Source organism: Narcine bancroftii, chromosome 4, assembly GCF_036971445.1.
Source record: "Narcine bancroftii isolate sNarBan1 chromosome 4, sNarBan1.hap1, whole genome shotgun sequence".
In the NCBI taxonomy this organism is placed as follows: domain Eukaryota; kingdom Metazoa; phylum Chordata; class Chondrichthyes; order Torpediniformes; family Narcinidae; genus Narcine; species Narcine bancroftii.
Genome location: NC_091472.1, coordinates 244652808 through 244669992, shown reverse-complemented (window position 1 = coordinate 244669992; position 17185 = coordinate 244652808). Strand labels below are relative to the sequence as shown.

Below are 17185 nucleotides of genomic sequence, written 5' to 3'. Positions count from 1 at the left end.
AACAAAGGTGATGTAGAGTCCTTTGTTTTGTTCTCTGCACTTTTCTTGGAGCTGTCTGAGGGCAAAGACCATGTCAGTTAAATGTTAGCCAACTATTAGTTGCCTATTCAACAGATATTACAGTAATACAAGGTAAAAACAAAGATTAGGCCAGAAGGATGAAAGCTTGATAGGAGGGATGGGCTTTAAGCATTAATGAGATACTGATGTATGACAAGGGCGTGTGAGATACAATGAAGAAATAAAAGGAGGCAGTTCCAAAGATCAGGGATTAGGCAACTGAATACAAAACTAAAGGCAAGATGGAAACCAAGGCAGAATCAGATGAACAGAAATCTAATAGGGTGACACAACGAGAGTAGCAGTTATCACAATGCTATTACAATGCCAGTAACCCAGGTTCGAATATGGTTTTGTCTGTAAAGAATTTGCACAATGTGGGTTTTCTCCCAATGGTCCAGTTTCTTCCCATGTTCCAAAGAAAAATGGGATTTGAAAGTTAATTGGTTACATGAAAGAATTTGGGAAACACAGACTCATGGACAGGAAGGGCCTGTTACCATGCTACAAATCCAACTTTAAAATAAACATGTTTGGCATTTTTTTTTTTAAAATGAGCCTTTGTCACCCAAATACACCAATTAACCTACAAACCCTATGTTTTTGGAGGGTGGGAGGAAACTGGGGTACCCAGAGGGACCCACAAAGGGTATGGGGAGAACATCCAAACTCTTTACAGCCAGCAACGTAATCAAAGCTGGATTGTGGACACACTGTAATAGCATTGCACTAACCGCTATGCAAACAATTAAGAGTGTCACATCTCACAATGAAGACGCTGTTTACATCCGGTACCGCACGGATGGCAGTCTCTTCAATCTGAGGCGCCTGCAAGCTCACACCAAGACACAAGAGAAACTTGTCCGTGAACTACTCTTTGCAGATGATGCCGCTTTAGTTGCCCATTCAGAGCCAGCTCTTCAGCGCTTGACGTCCTGCTTTGCGGAAACTGCCAAAATGTTTGGCCTGGAAGTCAGCCTGAAGAAAACTGAGGTCCTCCATCAGCCAGCTCCCCACCATGACTACCAGCCCCCCCACATCTCCATCGGGCACACAAAACTCAAAACGGTCAACCAGTTTACCTATCTCGGCTGCACCATTTCATCAGATGCAAGGATCGACAATGAGATAGACAACAGACTCGCCAAGGCAAATAGCGCCTTTGGAAGACTACACAAAAGAGTCTGGAAAAACAACCAACTGAAAAACCTCACAAAGATAAGCGTATACAGAGCCGTTGTCATACCCACACTCCTGTTCGGCTCCGAATCATGGGTCCTCTACCGGCACCACCTACGGCTCCTAGAACGCTTCCACCAGCGTTGTCTCCGCTCCATCCTCAACATCCATTGGAGCGCTCACACCCCTAACGTCGAGGTACTCGAGATGGCAGAGGTCGACAGCATCGAGTCCACGCTGCTGAAGATCCAGCTGCGCTGGATGGGTCACGTCTCCAGAATGGAGGACCATCGCCTTCCCAAGATCGTATTATATGGCGAGCTCTCCACTGGCCACCGTGACAGAGGTGCACCAAAGAAAAGGTACAAGGACTGCCTAAAGAAATCTCTTGGTGCCTGCCACATTGACCACCGCCAGTGGGCTGATAACGCCTCAAACCGTGCATCTTGGCGCCTCACAGTTTGGCGGGCAGCAACCTCCTTTGAAGAAGACCGCAGAGCCCACCTCACTGACAAAAGGCAAAGGAGGAAAAACCCAACACCCAACCCCAACCAACCAATTTTCCCTTGCAACCGCTGCAATCGTGTCTGCCTGTCCCGCATCGGACTGGTCAGCCACAAACGAGCCTGCAGCTGACGTGGACTTTTTTACCCCCTCCATAAATCTTCGTCCGCGAAGCCAAGCCAAAGAAAGAAAGAAAAGAAAAAAGGTGAGTAGTTGTATCTTTTTGCAAATCCTTTCAGACTAGTCAGGAAAAAAAATACAAATGCTTGGGCTCTGATCAATTTTGTATTAGTAGGAGTAGATTATGGCTGGGTTGCAATTTTTGTATCTCAGCAAACTTTTACTCCCTGATGAGTCTGTTGTGCAGTGGAAACTCAGAATAAGCTACATCCTACAGACATACACCAAGCGCCATACTACTGAGCAGAGAAAAAAAAGCAAGCTGGGTTTTGATTCAACCACCTTCAAAGAGTACAGTCTGATTCAGATTTTACCCAACATTCAAATACTTAATAACATAATTCACACATGAATAAATCTCAATTAACTGAAGGACCTTGAATATGTATTGGACACTCGACAAATAAAAGGCAACATGCTGGGTTTAAAAAGTTGATTTTCTCTCACCTCTGCTTGATCCCAGCTGGACACTTTCTTGGGTGTAGTACTCGGAGTCTGATCTGCCGTTTGATCCCAACGGCGCTTGCGCTTGGCAGGTTGTTGGGCTGATCCATTGACTGCCTTTAGATCTCCAGCTTTAGCTTTTTCAGCTAGCTGCTGTCTTATTTCCCTCTGGAGAGAAAAAAATAGTCCCAATTCATCAAACTTCAACATTGAAACTATGTTGCTACCATTATACATGAAAGGGCCTGTTGCCATGCGATCACACATCCGAAGGCAGAGACATCTTTAGCCCAGAAAAAGCAGAAACCAGAAGGAAAAGATTGACAGCATTCTCTAAAGGAGGAGGAGGTGTTGTTCAAAGTAGCTTTAAAGTTATTTAAAAGGCAGCCTCAAGTTGGAAAGAAGCTCCAGAACTCTTAAGAAGCTAAGAGGAAGTTGAAGAACACCAGTGTGAGAGTTAAAGAAGAAATCTCTTCCTGGGGAAATAATTCAACAAAATTTGTGAGTTTGAACAGTCTAAGGATGAAATCAGTGTTAACAAACACTTATTTCTGCTTTAAGCAACAAATTAAGAGCTTAATGTTTCATAATCAGAATTTCAGGTCAACAAGACTTTAAAATACTGGGCCTTAAAAATAACTTTTCAGACTCAAGTTTACACTGAAATAGTTTGGACTTTACTACACACACACATTTATACTATTACATTTGTGCATAGAGGGGTTTAAGCTCAGAGTAAAGTAAGTTTAGAGTTAAGTGAGAACTGTTATGTGATTAAATTTAATAAAAACTATTATTTTGAATTTATCACTGACTGATGAATCTTCCATTGCTGTTCCTTGTTAGTACTAACGGGGGTCAGTTAGTTCATAACATGAGAAACTTATCTAAACCAGTCACATTCAAAAGCAAATCAAAGACCAGGTATTCATGCCAAATGTAACACTCCTCACAAGCCAAACCCTTTCAATTCTGCAAGGGTTGTTAAGGTAGGAAGGATTAGTCATCATCTACTTGATTGAATGCAATTCAAAACGATTAAGAAACTTTACAGCAGGGGTGTCAAACTCAAATTCACAGAGGGCCAAAATTAAACACTTGAACGAAGTCGTGGGCCAAACTAAATATTTACTGAAAATTTTCAACAACATCTGCATGTTTTCTCTTCTTTCAACATATGTAATGTTAAACTTTTTCTTATTAAAATATGTGTTTAATAATAGTTTTGGTTAAACTCTTTCCAGAAGAAGCATTAACAAATGAGAAATAAAATATTCAATAAATAATATTTCTCTATAGCCTTTAAGCTCCTTTTAAATGTATTTTTTTTTCACAAGCCAACAAGTCACAGAAATAACAACTTGCTTCAATGAAAATCCAATCTTTCAACTATGAACAGTCCAAAGTTAACCAAAGAAAATATTAATCCAAGCTTAGCTTGCTACACTGTGATTTACTCTGATGCACCTGGGTCTAAACCAGATACTTGGCATCTCTTCTTAGATGCAAGTTCATCAAACTCTGGGGTCAGAGTTCGCCTCCCACCTGTCTTGAAAGGTCCTGTTTTCTGTCTTTCGTTTGGCCATTTTTCGTAAGGGGTTTATTACGTGTGAGTTGGGCGACAGGTCACAGATGCTAATGAAAGTAAAGAGAGGAGGTGGGGGCGATTAGCGGGCTGACGGGCCGGCGCCAATGCATTTGCAAAGCATTCTGGGATTTGTAGAATTAGCTGTGCATGCGCTATGCTGGCGTGGCGGCCAGCGGGCCAGCTTTAATACATATTTGATATGATCTTGCGGGCCAAATATAATTATATCACGGGCCAAATTTGGCCCGCGGGCCTGAGTTTGACATGTGTGCGTTACAGCATCCAACATGAAGTGTCCTGCTTGATTGGTGAGCAATTCAACTGTCCAAGCATTAATTTCCCCCATCACCAGTACACCATGGGGACAAAATGTGATACAATCACTTGTCTAGATCACTTGCTAAATTCCAAAACCTACAACTCTTCCAACAAGCAGGACTATTAAGTATATGGGAACACCACCACTTGCAGGTTTTCCTCAAGTAACAAGCCAACTTGAAACAATTCAGGTTTCTTCATTTTCATCAGGTATAAATCCAAGCACACCCAACCAATAACTTTTCTCCAGAAGGTCTGCAGCCCATATAACAAAAAATTGTTTAAAATTATGCCTTTACCTCTTCCTTTGTTAAATGTTGTTCTCGCATAACATCCATGTAAGTTCTGACATGCAATTTTGGGTCTGGTGTCTTTCCACCTGAGGGACAAAAATAGTGAGAATAGACAAGAAAAAAAATCAATTAGTGCAGATATAAAATAACGTTCAACTTTATTTTATCTATCTATGATTTTTTTTTGCATTAATAGTTTAAACTTTCTTTTGGTTCAGATATTTTTTCTTTAAATTTAAAATTGCAGAATTCTCAATTTTCATATTTGTTTAAATCACAGCAACTTACAGAGAAGCAACCCGATGGTCAATTTAACCTGCTTGAATACAAACAGCAATAATTACAACAGTCTAAAAATAAATGCCTAACTGCAGTAATAAGCAAATCATACGCAATACATCAAAACACATCAAGTGTCCATTATTGTTGGTTTTCCTTTGTTGACGTTCCGGAATACGTACACTGGCGGGCCTGTGTGTCCATCAGCAGTTCTGACTTCAAGCAGCAGAACAGAAGCCTAGAAAATTATCTCTTTACCATTAGTAACACTTTGGAAAGGGTTTTAAAATTCAAAACATCACACCTTGTGTTAGTTTTTAAAATCTCACTCAACATGTGATCTAACAAACTTTTCAGGAGAAAACAAATTTCACCTGCTTAATATTAACTATATTAAAAATTATTTTAAATGCAACTATTTAAGCATAAAAAGTTACTTCAACAGGATACTTCTATTTGGGATTATGCTGTTTGGGTTGTCTAAAAACATGCTACACTGGCAGTGTCACACTGCCACTCTCATTGGACTTCCTTTTGGTTTAGTTTTTCAGCATAACCTACACACGATCTGTTGCACTGCACCCTTAAGAATGCAGACAGGACTGTCATAGCAGTACTGCTGTAGGAAAGAAATTAAGGACAGTTAGTATGGGCCCGTTGAATTCCGGCAAACATATTTAGAGCAATTACAGTTACAAAAATGTCAGATTATATCCCTGATAACACAAACATACTGTAGGTCCGATACCTCTCTTACTTAAAACTGTATCACTCATTACACTGAAAGCATTGCAATATTTTAAAACCTCTCGTCTTCCTAATGCAATCTCACTAACCGGAAAAAAATAAATCTTTATTTGGCCCTCTATGCCACCCAATAACGACTTTATCACTGATCTCTAACTTTCTACCCTAAAATATAATTTCTAAAAGGCCACTCCAAATTAATTCAGAGGATGACAAGCTCCAAGCTAAAAATGTGTAATAATAAAAGATGGAGGAATCCATCTTCATCATAAAGCTGAAATAACCAGAATAATTCTCCCACTCATCATCATTTTTTCCTAACCACTGAAGGAAACACAAATTCTTGCAAAAGAACTGTTCTGCAGGCAGTTTCACCTCAGTCTGATATCTCTTCCTGATGTACATTTTTGGAGGAATGACATCAATGATGCGAATTCAAATCTTCATAACATGTTTTCAATGGAATCAATGAAGGAATAAGATCCCACTTTACCATTTTCTCTGGTCCAGGAAAATGAGAATAATGGTAAAGCCAAAATTCAGACCCTTGCAAACTTTGTGAAAATCTGTAATACTTTGCAAAAGTTCCAGAACATTGGGCAAAATACATGCTGTCATTTTCATTAAGATATAAGAAAGGACAGATTGATGTATTTCAATCTGGCAAACCCAAACGAATGTTATTTCAAGTAAATGAAATCCTATTTTTAACTGAAGAGATTTGGGGGTGGGGTAAAGTGGTTTAATACTTTCAGTTTCCATTAATGTGAAATATAATATATAAGACACTTCACTCAGTAAGTGTTTGCAATTAGTGAGCATGCAAACTTATTTATACATTTTTAATTTGAAAGATATTCAAACTGAGGTTTTTTTTTTTCAAATGAATGTTTTCAGACACACATTCAGATTTAAGCATTTTATTCATAAATTATATTACCTACTGGCAAAAAAAATCATTGCAAATTTAGGGTGTGCTGAAATAAAGCTTTTATTCAACATGGATGAACTTAATGTAGTTTTAAGAAAAACTATTCTCACATTTTTTCTTTCTGTAAAAACAGGACTGAATTTAAAAGAACTATTTAGATGTATTAAAATTTAATTAGAAAATTAGAAAGATTTTAAAACAACTCTCTTCTGGAGGGAAAAATGAACAAAAAGGAACATAATCCCCATTAATTTAATAGTTTAACTCACAAGATGATTGGTGGGAGATGGCTTTACTTGTTGGGCCAGCAAACCTCTGTATACATTTGGAAGGCCTGTTATTTAATCCATCAGTTCATTTTTGTACATGTACCAAACCTTCCACACAAGACCAGTGCTGAAAGTACTGTTCTTTTATGACATTCACATAACAAATATTATATTTTTTCCAGAAATAAATTAACCATTAATAATCCCCATAATATCTACATTTTCATTCAAGAACAAAAATTCAGCCAACAGGTCTTGCTTGATTTGAAACAAATAAAACTCACTAATATAACACATAAGGTAATAGACGCACATTCCTAAGCAAACAAAAATTTAATATCTCAAGTTGAATTGTTTCAACAGCTTGTTACAATGAACAGGAAAAAAAACCAAATCTTCATATATTGCAGAGCAACATGTATTGAAACATGCTGATAAGCAAGATTTGAAGCTACCTGTTATTTTAATTAAAGCAAGCTGTGAAATAAACATAACAAATAAAGTTCAAGGGTACAACTGTTGTACAACCTCAATGAAGAACAGCACAAACTGAAAAAATTACCATCTGCAAATGGATCATGCCGTTCAGGGGAAATAATCATCTGTCTCCTACGTGTTTTGTACTCATCCTCTCGTTCTGCAATACGCTGCGGTCGATGTTCAGCAAATGGATCATACTACAAATGAAACAAACAAAAAGAATGTAATGAAAAGTTTTGATTTGTTTTGTACAAGTTACCCATTATATTTATCAAATTACCAATACAGGTGCCTAACCTTTGATCTGGGATCATCAGGACTGGATACCTGCCATTGTTTGGAATCTTCCAGATTTCAAAATAATTTTACAATGCATCCTACCCCACAACAAATCTCATTGCTGTCTCTCCCATCCCCCTCACTGACCCGAGTCACACTGCCGAATCCCCCACCCCCATTCACCCACCCAAGTCATGCTGCCATGTCTCTCTCTCCCCTTCCCCCCACCCAGGGGAATAGCCCCCTTCTCGGTTCCAATGTGCTAGAGCATCGGTTTTAGCTGCATGGAGGATTATGGGTAGCAACAACAGCCACTGAAACCGCATTGAACCACCACTGGGCTCACTGAAAGCATGGCAATACTGGATGGGCGTCACCAAATGGTGATTCAGAGGCACTTATAAAGTAGTGGAATGACATGGAATATTCCAATGTAAGTGGAGCGGGGATCATGCTCAACCTGTAGGGTACTTATAAAGTAATTATACCACTAATTAGCAATGCAGAACATGACAGGATACGTTGGAGTTGAGCTAGGGTCATGTCGGGCCAGATTTGGCGGCAATCTCCTTCTTTGATGAGCAGGTGTCATCTACCAAAAAAAGTGCCGGTTTTTGGAGGATGCTGTTTTTCAGAAACCTAGATGACAGGTTAGGCATCTGTATTAATATCCAATGCAGAGATAAGGTTATATGCAAATGTGCATTGTACCACAATTCTTGTAAGGAACTCTGAGGAATCTTGTCTGAATGGGAGTGATCTTAATAGCATTAGAGAGTCTTCTTCCAAAAAATGAGCCTGGCTCTTTAAAAAATTCTATCGACCAGGGCATTCAGCAAAAATCAGGATTTATGCCCATCCATAAACAATGAACAAGTTATACTTCTACCAAATTTCAGAAAATACAGAAAACTTTACAAGTGGAAGATAAAGCAAGCCTATATCTCTCAAACAGGCACCAAATATCCAATAAACACACCAAATTGAAAGGAAAGCAATTCTACCTGCTCATTTGACTGTGGTATATCATTCAGGAGTGCCACTGGTGCATGATATCCCGGCTTTTTCTGACCAAGCAAACTTGGAGACGAATAGTCATCATCATCCTAGCAAGACAAAAAACACAATGTTTTGATTTCAGGTTTTACAAAAAAAAAGCTGATTTTCAAATCTGTCCATTTCAAAAAGAGATGTTTGATCAAGGATTCTGCTCAACATTAATGTCAAAATGTAGTGAAATCAACACACTGGAAAAAATTTATTTTGGTTTGCTTTTGCAAAAATTCACTGTAGTTTTTATAATTATATTATTCTTAATTCCAATCTGAACAAATTTAATTCAAATTGGAGGAAAAAATTGCAGTGCTGCCACTGCTAGTTCCACTACCAATGGCTTCGTTCAGGCTTTAAACAGCTTACTAAAGGAGACAAAGGTGTTTTATTTAAAATCCTGCGACCATAGGGTCTGTGCCCAAGATGGGAGCATCTTTCTGGGCAGCAGCCACAAGGGGTTATAGATTCTGGGGTAGCATGGACCAGCACAGACACCAGTAATGGGGAAAACACTCCCAATTGAGAAGGAGAAGCACAAGAGATAACCTCCAAGATGGTGACCATGGTGGCAGAACACCATGGGGGTCTGCAAACGAGCTGGAGACGAGCTGTTGCTGACGCAGTCGAGGAACCCACACAGATCACAGGCTGCTGGCTGCTCGAGGTCAAAGGACTCATGCTAGGCTGTAGCCTGCTGAAGACCAGTTCACTTGAACCAGGTATTGGATACGAGGATGCTGACAGCAAGGAGAGCTCCTGAAGGATCCCTCATTGTGTTGGAGGTTTGGTTCTGGTCTTGGGTTGCCAATGGTTTGAACTGAACTGGTGGAGTCTTGTGCGACACCAGAGGTTGAAGGAGCACTAGAGGCGAATCCACAGACACTCAGTGACTCTGAGGGGACTCTTCTGTTTCTCTTTCTTGACATTGCAACCAATGCGAATGGTGAATCTTTGTCTGCCTTATGGTAACTAAAGGCAATTTTGTGTAATAGGACATTTCCATTAATTACACGGCAATAAATAGTATCTGATCTGAATAATTTCCTTTTTTGTACTTAATGCTAGATTTGAATACAATTACTTCTAGACTGATATATCACACATCAGAATCCATGCAATGTTTCCAAATTCAGATTTGATTGAAAACCCCATAGGGAAAAAATGTCATCAGTGCAATCAATGATTCCTCTTTTACAGCATATGAGATGATGCAAACTCAATTATAAAAATGTAATTGAACAATGATCTTACAAATAGCCACAACGTAGAAACAAATTGACAAGTTTTACCTCTTCTTGCTCATTTGCAGGAATTGATGTCATATATCCTGCAAATCTGCTGTCACTTCCACCATAGATCTCTTGATCATAGTATCCCGTTGAGTCAAGACCAACTCCATCAGCATCACCTTCGACAACAAGAGCTGCCTTCTTGTTCTGGATTTCTCGAATCTGTGCCTCAATATCTTCGGAAAGAGGAGAAAAGATTTTCAGAAGTAGTTATAACCTGAACAAATCATTTTATTTTGTAAGAGGTGCAATGATGTATTTGATTTTATCCATTAAATTAACTTTATACAAACCACGAGAAAGTATTTCCAAGCAGACATAAAACAGTGGTTAATGATTGCTTATTATCTGTCAAATTTACTATATAAACATAACCAAAGAGTAATCCGAATTTAGTTAGAATAGTATTTACCACAGTACAATCTGCCAAAGACATAACTGCCAGTACACACATGAATAGATGCTGCATGAGCTTTTCCAGTCCTAATATTTAGCCTCCACCTCCCCCCAAAAAAATTATAGATGGCTCATTATATTCATAATAGCAAAATCTTAGCAGAACAAATCTTGGATCCTCAATCAAGAACTCAATAGGTCATTTATTGTGTTGAAATGTCCTGGCTGTTTCCTACAGTTTATTATAACATAATCAAGCTTTCAGCTTATGGGAACCTAATTAAATACAATGTTGGCAAATATGAGGTTATCCACGTTGGAAGGAAAAATGGAAGATGGTTCCTATTAAATCCATTCCCATTACCTTAAACCACACATGTCAAATTTGGCCCGCGATATAATTATATTTGGCCCGCAAGATCATTTCAAAAATGTATTAGAGGTGGCCCGTCCTGCAGCGAGAGCCGATGCTGTTTTTTGGTAATGTCACCCCCACCATCCTCCCCCTTCATTGCACATCCTTCCCCATTGTAACACGAGAAGTCCGTCGATGTCATCAGCCGGCAAGCCAGTTGGAAGGCTCCCCGCACAACCAGTCACTTCTCCCACCTGTCGAGCGGTGCGGCGGATGGGCGAGCGCCTGTGATTTCCTGTCGGCACGACGGGCATGGCAGGCTGCGCAAGGCCCCCGGGCAGCGCGAACCCCGCGGAACTGGCACCGGACGGCCCTTCCACAGCGCGAGCGCACTTTTCCCGGTCGCCACGACCTTCAGTGCTTGCACCCGCGCGGACACCAGGGACGGCTGGTTCGGCCCTGCACGTGAAGAGAGAGATGGTGGCTGTCCGCAAAGGCTGATCGGCAGCGCATTGGGCCTGAGTGGGTGGGTAAGCAGGGGTGGGCAGAGGGTGTAGGTGAGGAGTAATGGGCAGGGGAAGTTATGGTGGTGCGAGGGGCAGTTAGAGGGAGGGATGAGTAGAAGGAGGGGTGGATAGGGAAGAGGTAAAAGAGGAGGGGCAGGATGAGTAGGGGAGGGGTGATTAGAGGGTGAGAGACAGGTAGAGGGAGGAACAGGTTGAGGGGAGAGGCAGTAGAGGGGCGTGTAAAGGATGGGGTGGGTAGAGGCAGAGCAAGTGGAGTGAGGGGTGAGTAGAGGTTGGGTAAAGGACTGGTCAGGTAGAGGGATGGTGGGTCGAGGGTGAATAGAGGCCTAGAGCCTGAGGAATGAGCAGGAAATGCTGAGTCCTGATGCAGGCCAAAATGGACACAGCCTGTGAATGCTGACTACGTCTCCACAGGGACCAAATATGTTTCCCTCAGGTCAAGCAAAGGGTGAACTTGCGCTACCTACACCTGACCTGTAACATTATCCTCCTAAAGTTATATCCTAAAGTTTAACATTACATATGTTGAAAGAAGAGAAAACATGCAGATGTTGTTGAAAATTTTCAATAAATATTTAGTTCGGCCCTCGACTTAGTCCAAGTTTTTAATTTTGACCCTCATTGAATTTGAGTTTGACACCCCTGCCTTAAACCGATATCCTATGGATCTCAGTTTCTCTAATCTGGGCCAAAGATTGCATTTACCCGATATATTCTTCTCAAGATTTTGTACTTCAATGAGATCATCCCTCACCCAGGGGTGCGATCTCAGGAGCGCTAACCGTGCCACGTGCTAATGAGGCCAGAAATACGAAGTTAATGCAGCTAAATAGATGGTGCAGGTGGGAGGGCTTCATGTTTCTCAACAATTGGACTCCGTTCCAGAGAAGATGGGACCAGTTCCGATGGGAAAGTTTGCACCTGAATTGGAGGGGAACTAACAGCTTTGCAGGTAGGTTTGCTAGTGCTGCTCCAAGGGATTTAAACTAGATTGGCGGGGGATGGGATGTTAGAGAGTGAGGTGGAAGAGGATAAAGGACATGTGAGGACTGCATGTGTAGACAAAAATCAAAGGTTTGTATGTGATAGAATTGTTCTCAGGTGGAATCATTTCAATGCAAGGAGTATTGTCAGAAAGGCAGATGAGTTTAGGCCGTGATTGGCATGTAGGATTATGACATTATTGCTATTAGTGAGACCTGGTTGCAGGAGGGTCAGGACTGGCAGCTCAATGTTCTGGCGTTCCATTGTTTCAGATTTGATAGAGAAGGGGGATGAAAGGGAGAGGAGTGGCATTGCTCGTCAGGGAAAACATCACAGCTGTACTTAGGAAGGACAGCCCAGAGGACGTCGTCAGAGGCCATTTAGGTGGAGCTGATGAACAAGAAATGTGTGACTACACTGATAAAACTGAAGGAGCAAATCTGTAGAGAGATAGCACACTGAAGTAGGAAAGAGAAAGTTGTGATGGTACTAGAGTATATTTTTCAACATTTTGACTGGCTTGGAGTTTGTCGGATGTGTTCAGGAGAGTTTTCTAAATCAATATATTGATCTACCAATGAGAGAGGATGCAATACTTGAGCTCCTATGAGGGAACAAGACAAGTCAGGTGACAGAAGTATGTGTCGGACAACATTTTGGGTCCAGTGACCATAACGTCATTAGCTTCAAGTTGATTATGGATAGGGATAGGTCTGTTCTTCAAGTTGAGATTCTAAATTGGAGAAAGGCCAATTTTGTGAAAATGAGAAAGGATCTAGGAAGAATGGATTGGAATAAATTGTTTTCTGGCAAGGATGTGTTTGGTAAGTGGGAGGGTTTCAAAGGTGAAATTTTGAGAGTGCAGAGTTTGCATGTACCAGTCAGGATTAAAGGCAAAGTTAACAAGCATAGGAAATCTTGGTTTTCAAGGGATATTAACAATCTGGTTAAGAGGAAGAGACAGGTGTGTGGCAAATTTAGTCAACAAGGAGCAAATGAGGTACTAGTGGAGTATAAAAAATGTAAGAAAATAATTAAGAAGAAAATCAGGAAGACAAAAAGACATGAGATTGCTTTGGCAAATAAAGGTAAACCCGAAGGGTTTCTACAAATATGTTAAGAGTAAAAGGATAGTAAGGGACAAGATTGGTCTTCTAGAAGATCAGAGTGGTCATCTGTGTTTGGAGCCTAATGAGATGGGGGAGATCTTGAACAATTTTTTTTTGCAACAGTATTTTCTCAGGAAACTGGCATATTGTATGAGGAGGGATGGGCAACAAGAAGCAGTGGTTCTCAACCTTTTCCTTTCCACTCATATACCATTTTAAGTATTCGCTATACCATAGGTGCTCTGTGATTAGTAAAGTATTGCTTAAAATGGTATGCGAGAGGAAAGAAAAAGGTTGAGAACCACTGACAGAGAGATTAAAGAGGTGTTTGCTGCCTTACAGCAAAAAAAGGTAGATAATTCCCCAGGCTTGACATGATATTCCCTCTGACCTTGATGGAGACTAGTGTAGAAATTGCAAGGACCCTGGCAGAAATATTTAAAATGTCGTTAGTCATGGGTGAGGTGCCAGAGAATTGGAAGGTAAACCAAGAAATTAAAGGCTGGTGAGCCTGACATCAGTAGTAGGCAAATTATTAAAGGGTGTTCTGATAGAACAGAAATACAAGTATTTGGACAAGGACGGATTAAGAATAGTCATCATGGCTTTGTATGTGGTAGGTAATGTTTAATGAATCTTGTAGTTTTTTGAGGAGGTAACCAAGAAAGTTGATGAAGGAAAGGCCATGGATGTTGTCTACATGAACTTTAGTAAGGCTTTTGAGAAGGTCCCACATGGGAGGTTGGTTCAGACACTAGGTATCCATGGAGAGGTTGTAAACTGGATTCAAAATTGGCTGAATGGGAGAAATCAGAGAGTGGTAGTGGATGATTGCTTCACAGACTGGAGGCCTGTGATTAGTGGTGTGCCTCAGGGATCGGTGGTGCTGGGTCCAGTGTTGTTTGCTACATCAATGATCTGGATGATAATGTGGGAAATGGGATCAGCAAGTTTGCTGATGACACTAAGATTGGAGGCACTGCAGACAGTGAGAAAGGCTTTCAAAACTTACAGAGGGATCTGGACCAGCTTGAAAAATGGGCCAGAAAATGCAGATGGAATTTTATGCAGACAAGTGTGAAATGTTGCATTTTGGAAGGACAAACCAAGATAGGACATACAAAGTAAATGGTAGAGCACTGAGGAGTGGGGAGAAACAAAGAGATCTGGGAATATAGACATAATTCCCTGAAAGTGGTGTCACAGTAGACAGAGACAGCTTTTGGCATATTGGCGTTCAAAAAATCAAAGTATTGAGTACAGGAGTTGGGATGTATGGTGAGGTTGTATAAGATATTGCTAAGGCCAAATTTGGAGTATTCTCTGCAGTTCTGGTCACCAAATTACAGGAAGGATATCAGGAAGATTGAAAGAGTTCAGAAATTTACTGGGATGTTGCCAATTCTTCAGGAGTTGAGGTTACAGGGAAAGATTAAACAGGTTAGGACTTTAGGCCAAGGAGCATAGAAGAATGAGAGGTTTGATAGGTTTACAGAAATATAAAAGGTAAAATGGTAAAAGTTCCATTATTGTCATGTAATACAACATTTAAAATGTAACACACATGAAATTCTTTGACTTTTGTCTACCTTAAGGCAGACAGAGATGAGTGGTTTTGACACAGTAAATGCAAGTAGGCTCTTTTCACTTAAATTAGGAGAGCTAAATACATGGCTTTAGGGTGAAAGGGGACCTTCACTCAAAGTGTGGTGGGAGTGTGGAATGAGCTGCCATCTGACATGTTAAATGCAGGCTCACTTTCAAGTTTTAAGAATAAATTGGATAGATACATGGAAGGGAGAGGTGTGGAGGTTATGAAATAGGCGCGGGTCAATGGGACTAGTGGATTGATGTTTCGGCACAGATTAGGAGGGCAGAACAGCCTATTTTCTGTGCTGTAGTGTTTATAGTTCTACGCCCTAAAGAATAAGGCCCTAGCCTGCCTCACTTCTTCCTTTAGCTCAGACCCACAAGCCCTGTCAACATGCTCATAAATTTTCTTTCAGGAGGAGTCACGTCATGGAGTAGTGGACGGTCAGGAAATTCCAGCCCTCTCCGGAAAAGTTGAAAAAAAACACACAAAACACAAAGGTACAAGAATAAAAATTAAAACAAAGTAAAAGTAAAGGTGAGAAGAAAATGGCAGCGAAGAGAGAAAGGTCGAAAGCAACGGGAAGAAGAGAAGAAGAAAGAACGTCAGAAGAAGGTGGTGAAGGCCTTACCTGTCTGAGGAGGCCCGCCGCGGAGAGAGAAGCCCGCTCCCTAAGATCGGTGGAAGTCCCGAGCTCGGGACTACAAAAATGGCTCGCGGAGCCGAGTAAAAGTGCTCAACCGCGCAAGCGCGACTCCTCGCGCATGCGCGATGCGCAAGAAAATAAAAACACACTGACGGGAGGGGGGAACAGCTGCGGAGTCGATCTCCACAGCTGAGAGTGACAGCTGCAACACAGCAACAGGAAGAGAACACAGAAAACAACGAGAACAAGAAAGAAGAGAGCAAAAAGAAAACAAGGAAACAACAGATGGCCAACCCAGAAGAAGAAGAAGAACATAGAGAAATGGAAGAAGAAGGGAAAGGCAGGACAATGGATATATATTTTTTTTAAAAGAATATATGGAATCAGTAAAAGAGTGGCAATTACAAGAATTTAATGAAATAAAAATTAGAATTAAGAGTGCAGAAGAAAAATTGAATAAAATAGAGATGGTCATATCAGAGATAGGAAAAAGAGTGGATAATGTGGAAGAACGAGAAATAATCGTAGAAATGGAAGTAGAGGACTTAAAAGAGAAATTAGAAGAATCTAATAAAAAAGTTAAAGAGGCACATGAACTGTTAGCTCAGAAGATAGATATAATGGAAAACTATAATAGAAGAAATAATATAAAGATAGTGGGCCTTAAGGAAGATGAAGAAGGCAAGAATATGAGAGAATTTATAAAAGATTGGATCCCCAGGGTCCTAGGAAGACCAGAATTACAGAAAGAAATGGAAATAGAGAGGGCACATAGAACACTAGCCCCGAAACCACAGCCGCAGCAAAAACCAAGATCCATTTTAGTAAAATTCTTAAGATATACAACAAGAGAAAATATATTGGAGAAAGCAATGAAGAAAATAAGAGAAGACAAAAAGCCACTGGAATACAAATGTCAAAAAATTTTTTTCTATCCAGACATAAGTTTTGAACTCCTGAAGAAGAGGAAGGAGTTCAATACAGCAAAAACGATCCTATGGCAAAAAGGATATAAATTTATGTTAAAGTACCCAGCGGTACTTAAAATAGTTAATCCAGGGCAACAAAACAGATTATTCTCAGATGCGGAGGAAGCACGAAAATTTGCAGAACAACTACAAAACATGTAATGAGAGTAAAAGTGACCACGAACTATATGTATGTGTGTATATGGGTTATATATATATATAAATATATATATAAATATATATATTTATATATATATATATATTTATAGATATGTATGTTTATATGTGTATACATGAGTGTATCCGTATTTAGAGGAAAATATATAGAGTATAGATAAGAATTAATAAGGGAATGAAAGGGAATAGAGGAAATAAGGAGGAAATTAAAAGAGTGACCTTTGTTATATATAAAAATTGAAATCTTTTCCGGGGGGGGGGGGGGGGGGGGGGGCTGGGTGGGGAGGAGTTACGGTCACTGCAAAATCAGTTGACGCTTGCGAGTGAATTCGCAAATCCAAATGGAGAGGGGAGATGTGGTTGCCCGACAAGGGATAAAGGGCAACTCAGGAGGGGGAGGGGAGAATGGGGTTAAAGAAGTTTTAGATAGGAGAATAAGGGAAATGTTTGATGTTTTAGAAATGTTGTCTTATAAAGTGTTCAAAACAAGAAAGCAGAAATGGATAAGAAGGAAAGGTGATGATGAGGAAACAGAAAGG

General features: G+C 40.3%; 1 protein-coding gene across 4 annotated transcripts in view; it reads right to left on the bottom strand.

Moving 5' to 3' along the window:
* sf3b1 (splicing factor 3b, subunit 1) overlaps window positions 1-17185 on the bottom strand; it is a 75521-nt gene that overhangs the window by 24346 nt on the left and 33990 nt on the right. For 2 of the 4 annotated variants that reach the window (XM_069934560.1, XM_069934561.1), the window contains 5 exons: window positions 9894-10069; window positions 8556-8657; window positions 7355-7469; window positions 4573-4652; window positions 2371-2535 (listed from right to left, as the gene is read on the bottom strand). In XM_069934560.1, coding sequence (XP_069790661.1) covers window positions 2371-2535; window positions 4573-4652; window positions 7355-7469; window positions 8556-8657; window positions 9894-10069 — 638 coding nt within the window. The other 2 variants (XM_069934563.1, XM_069934562.1) reach the window with 2 other exon arrangements.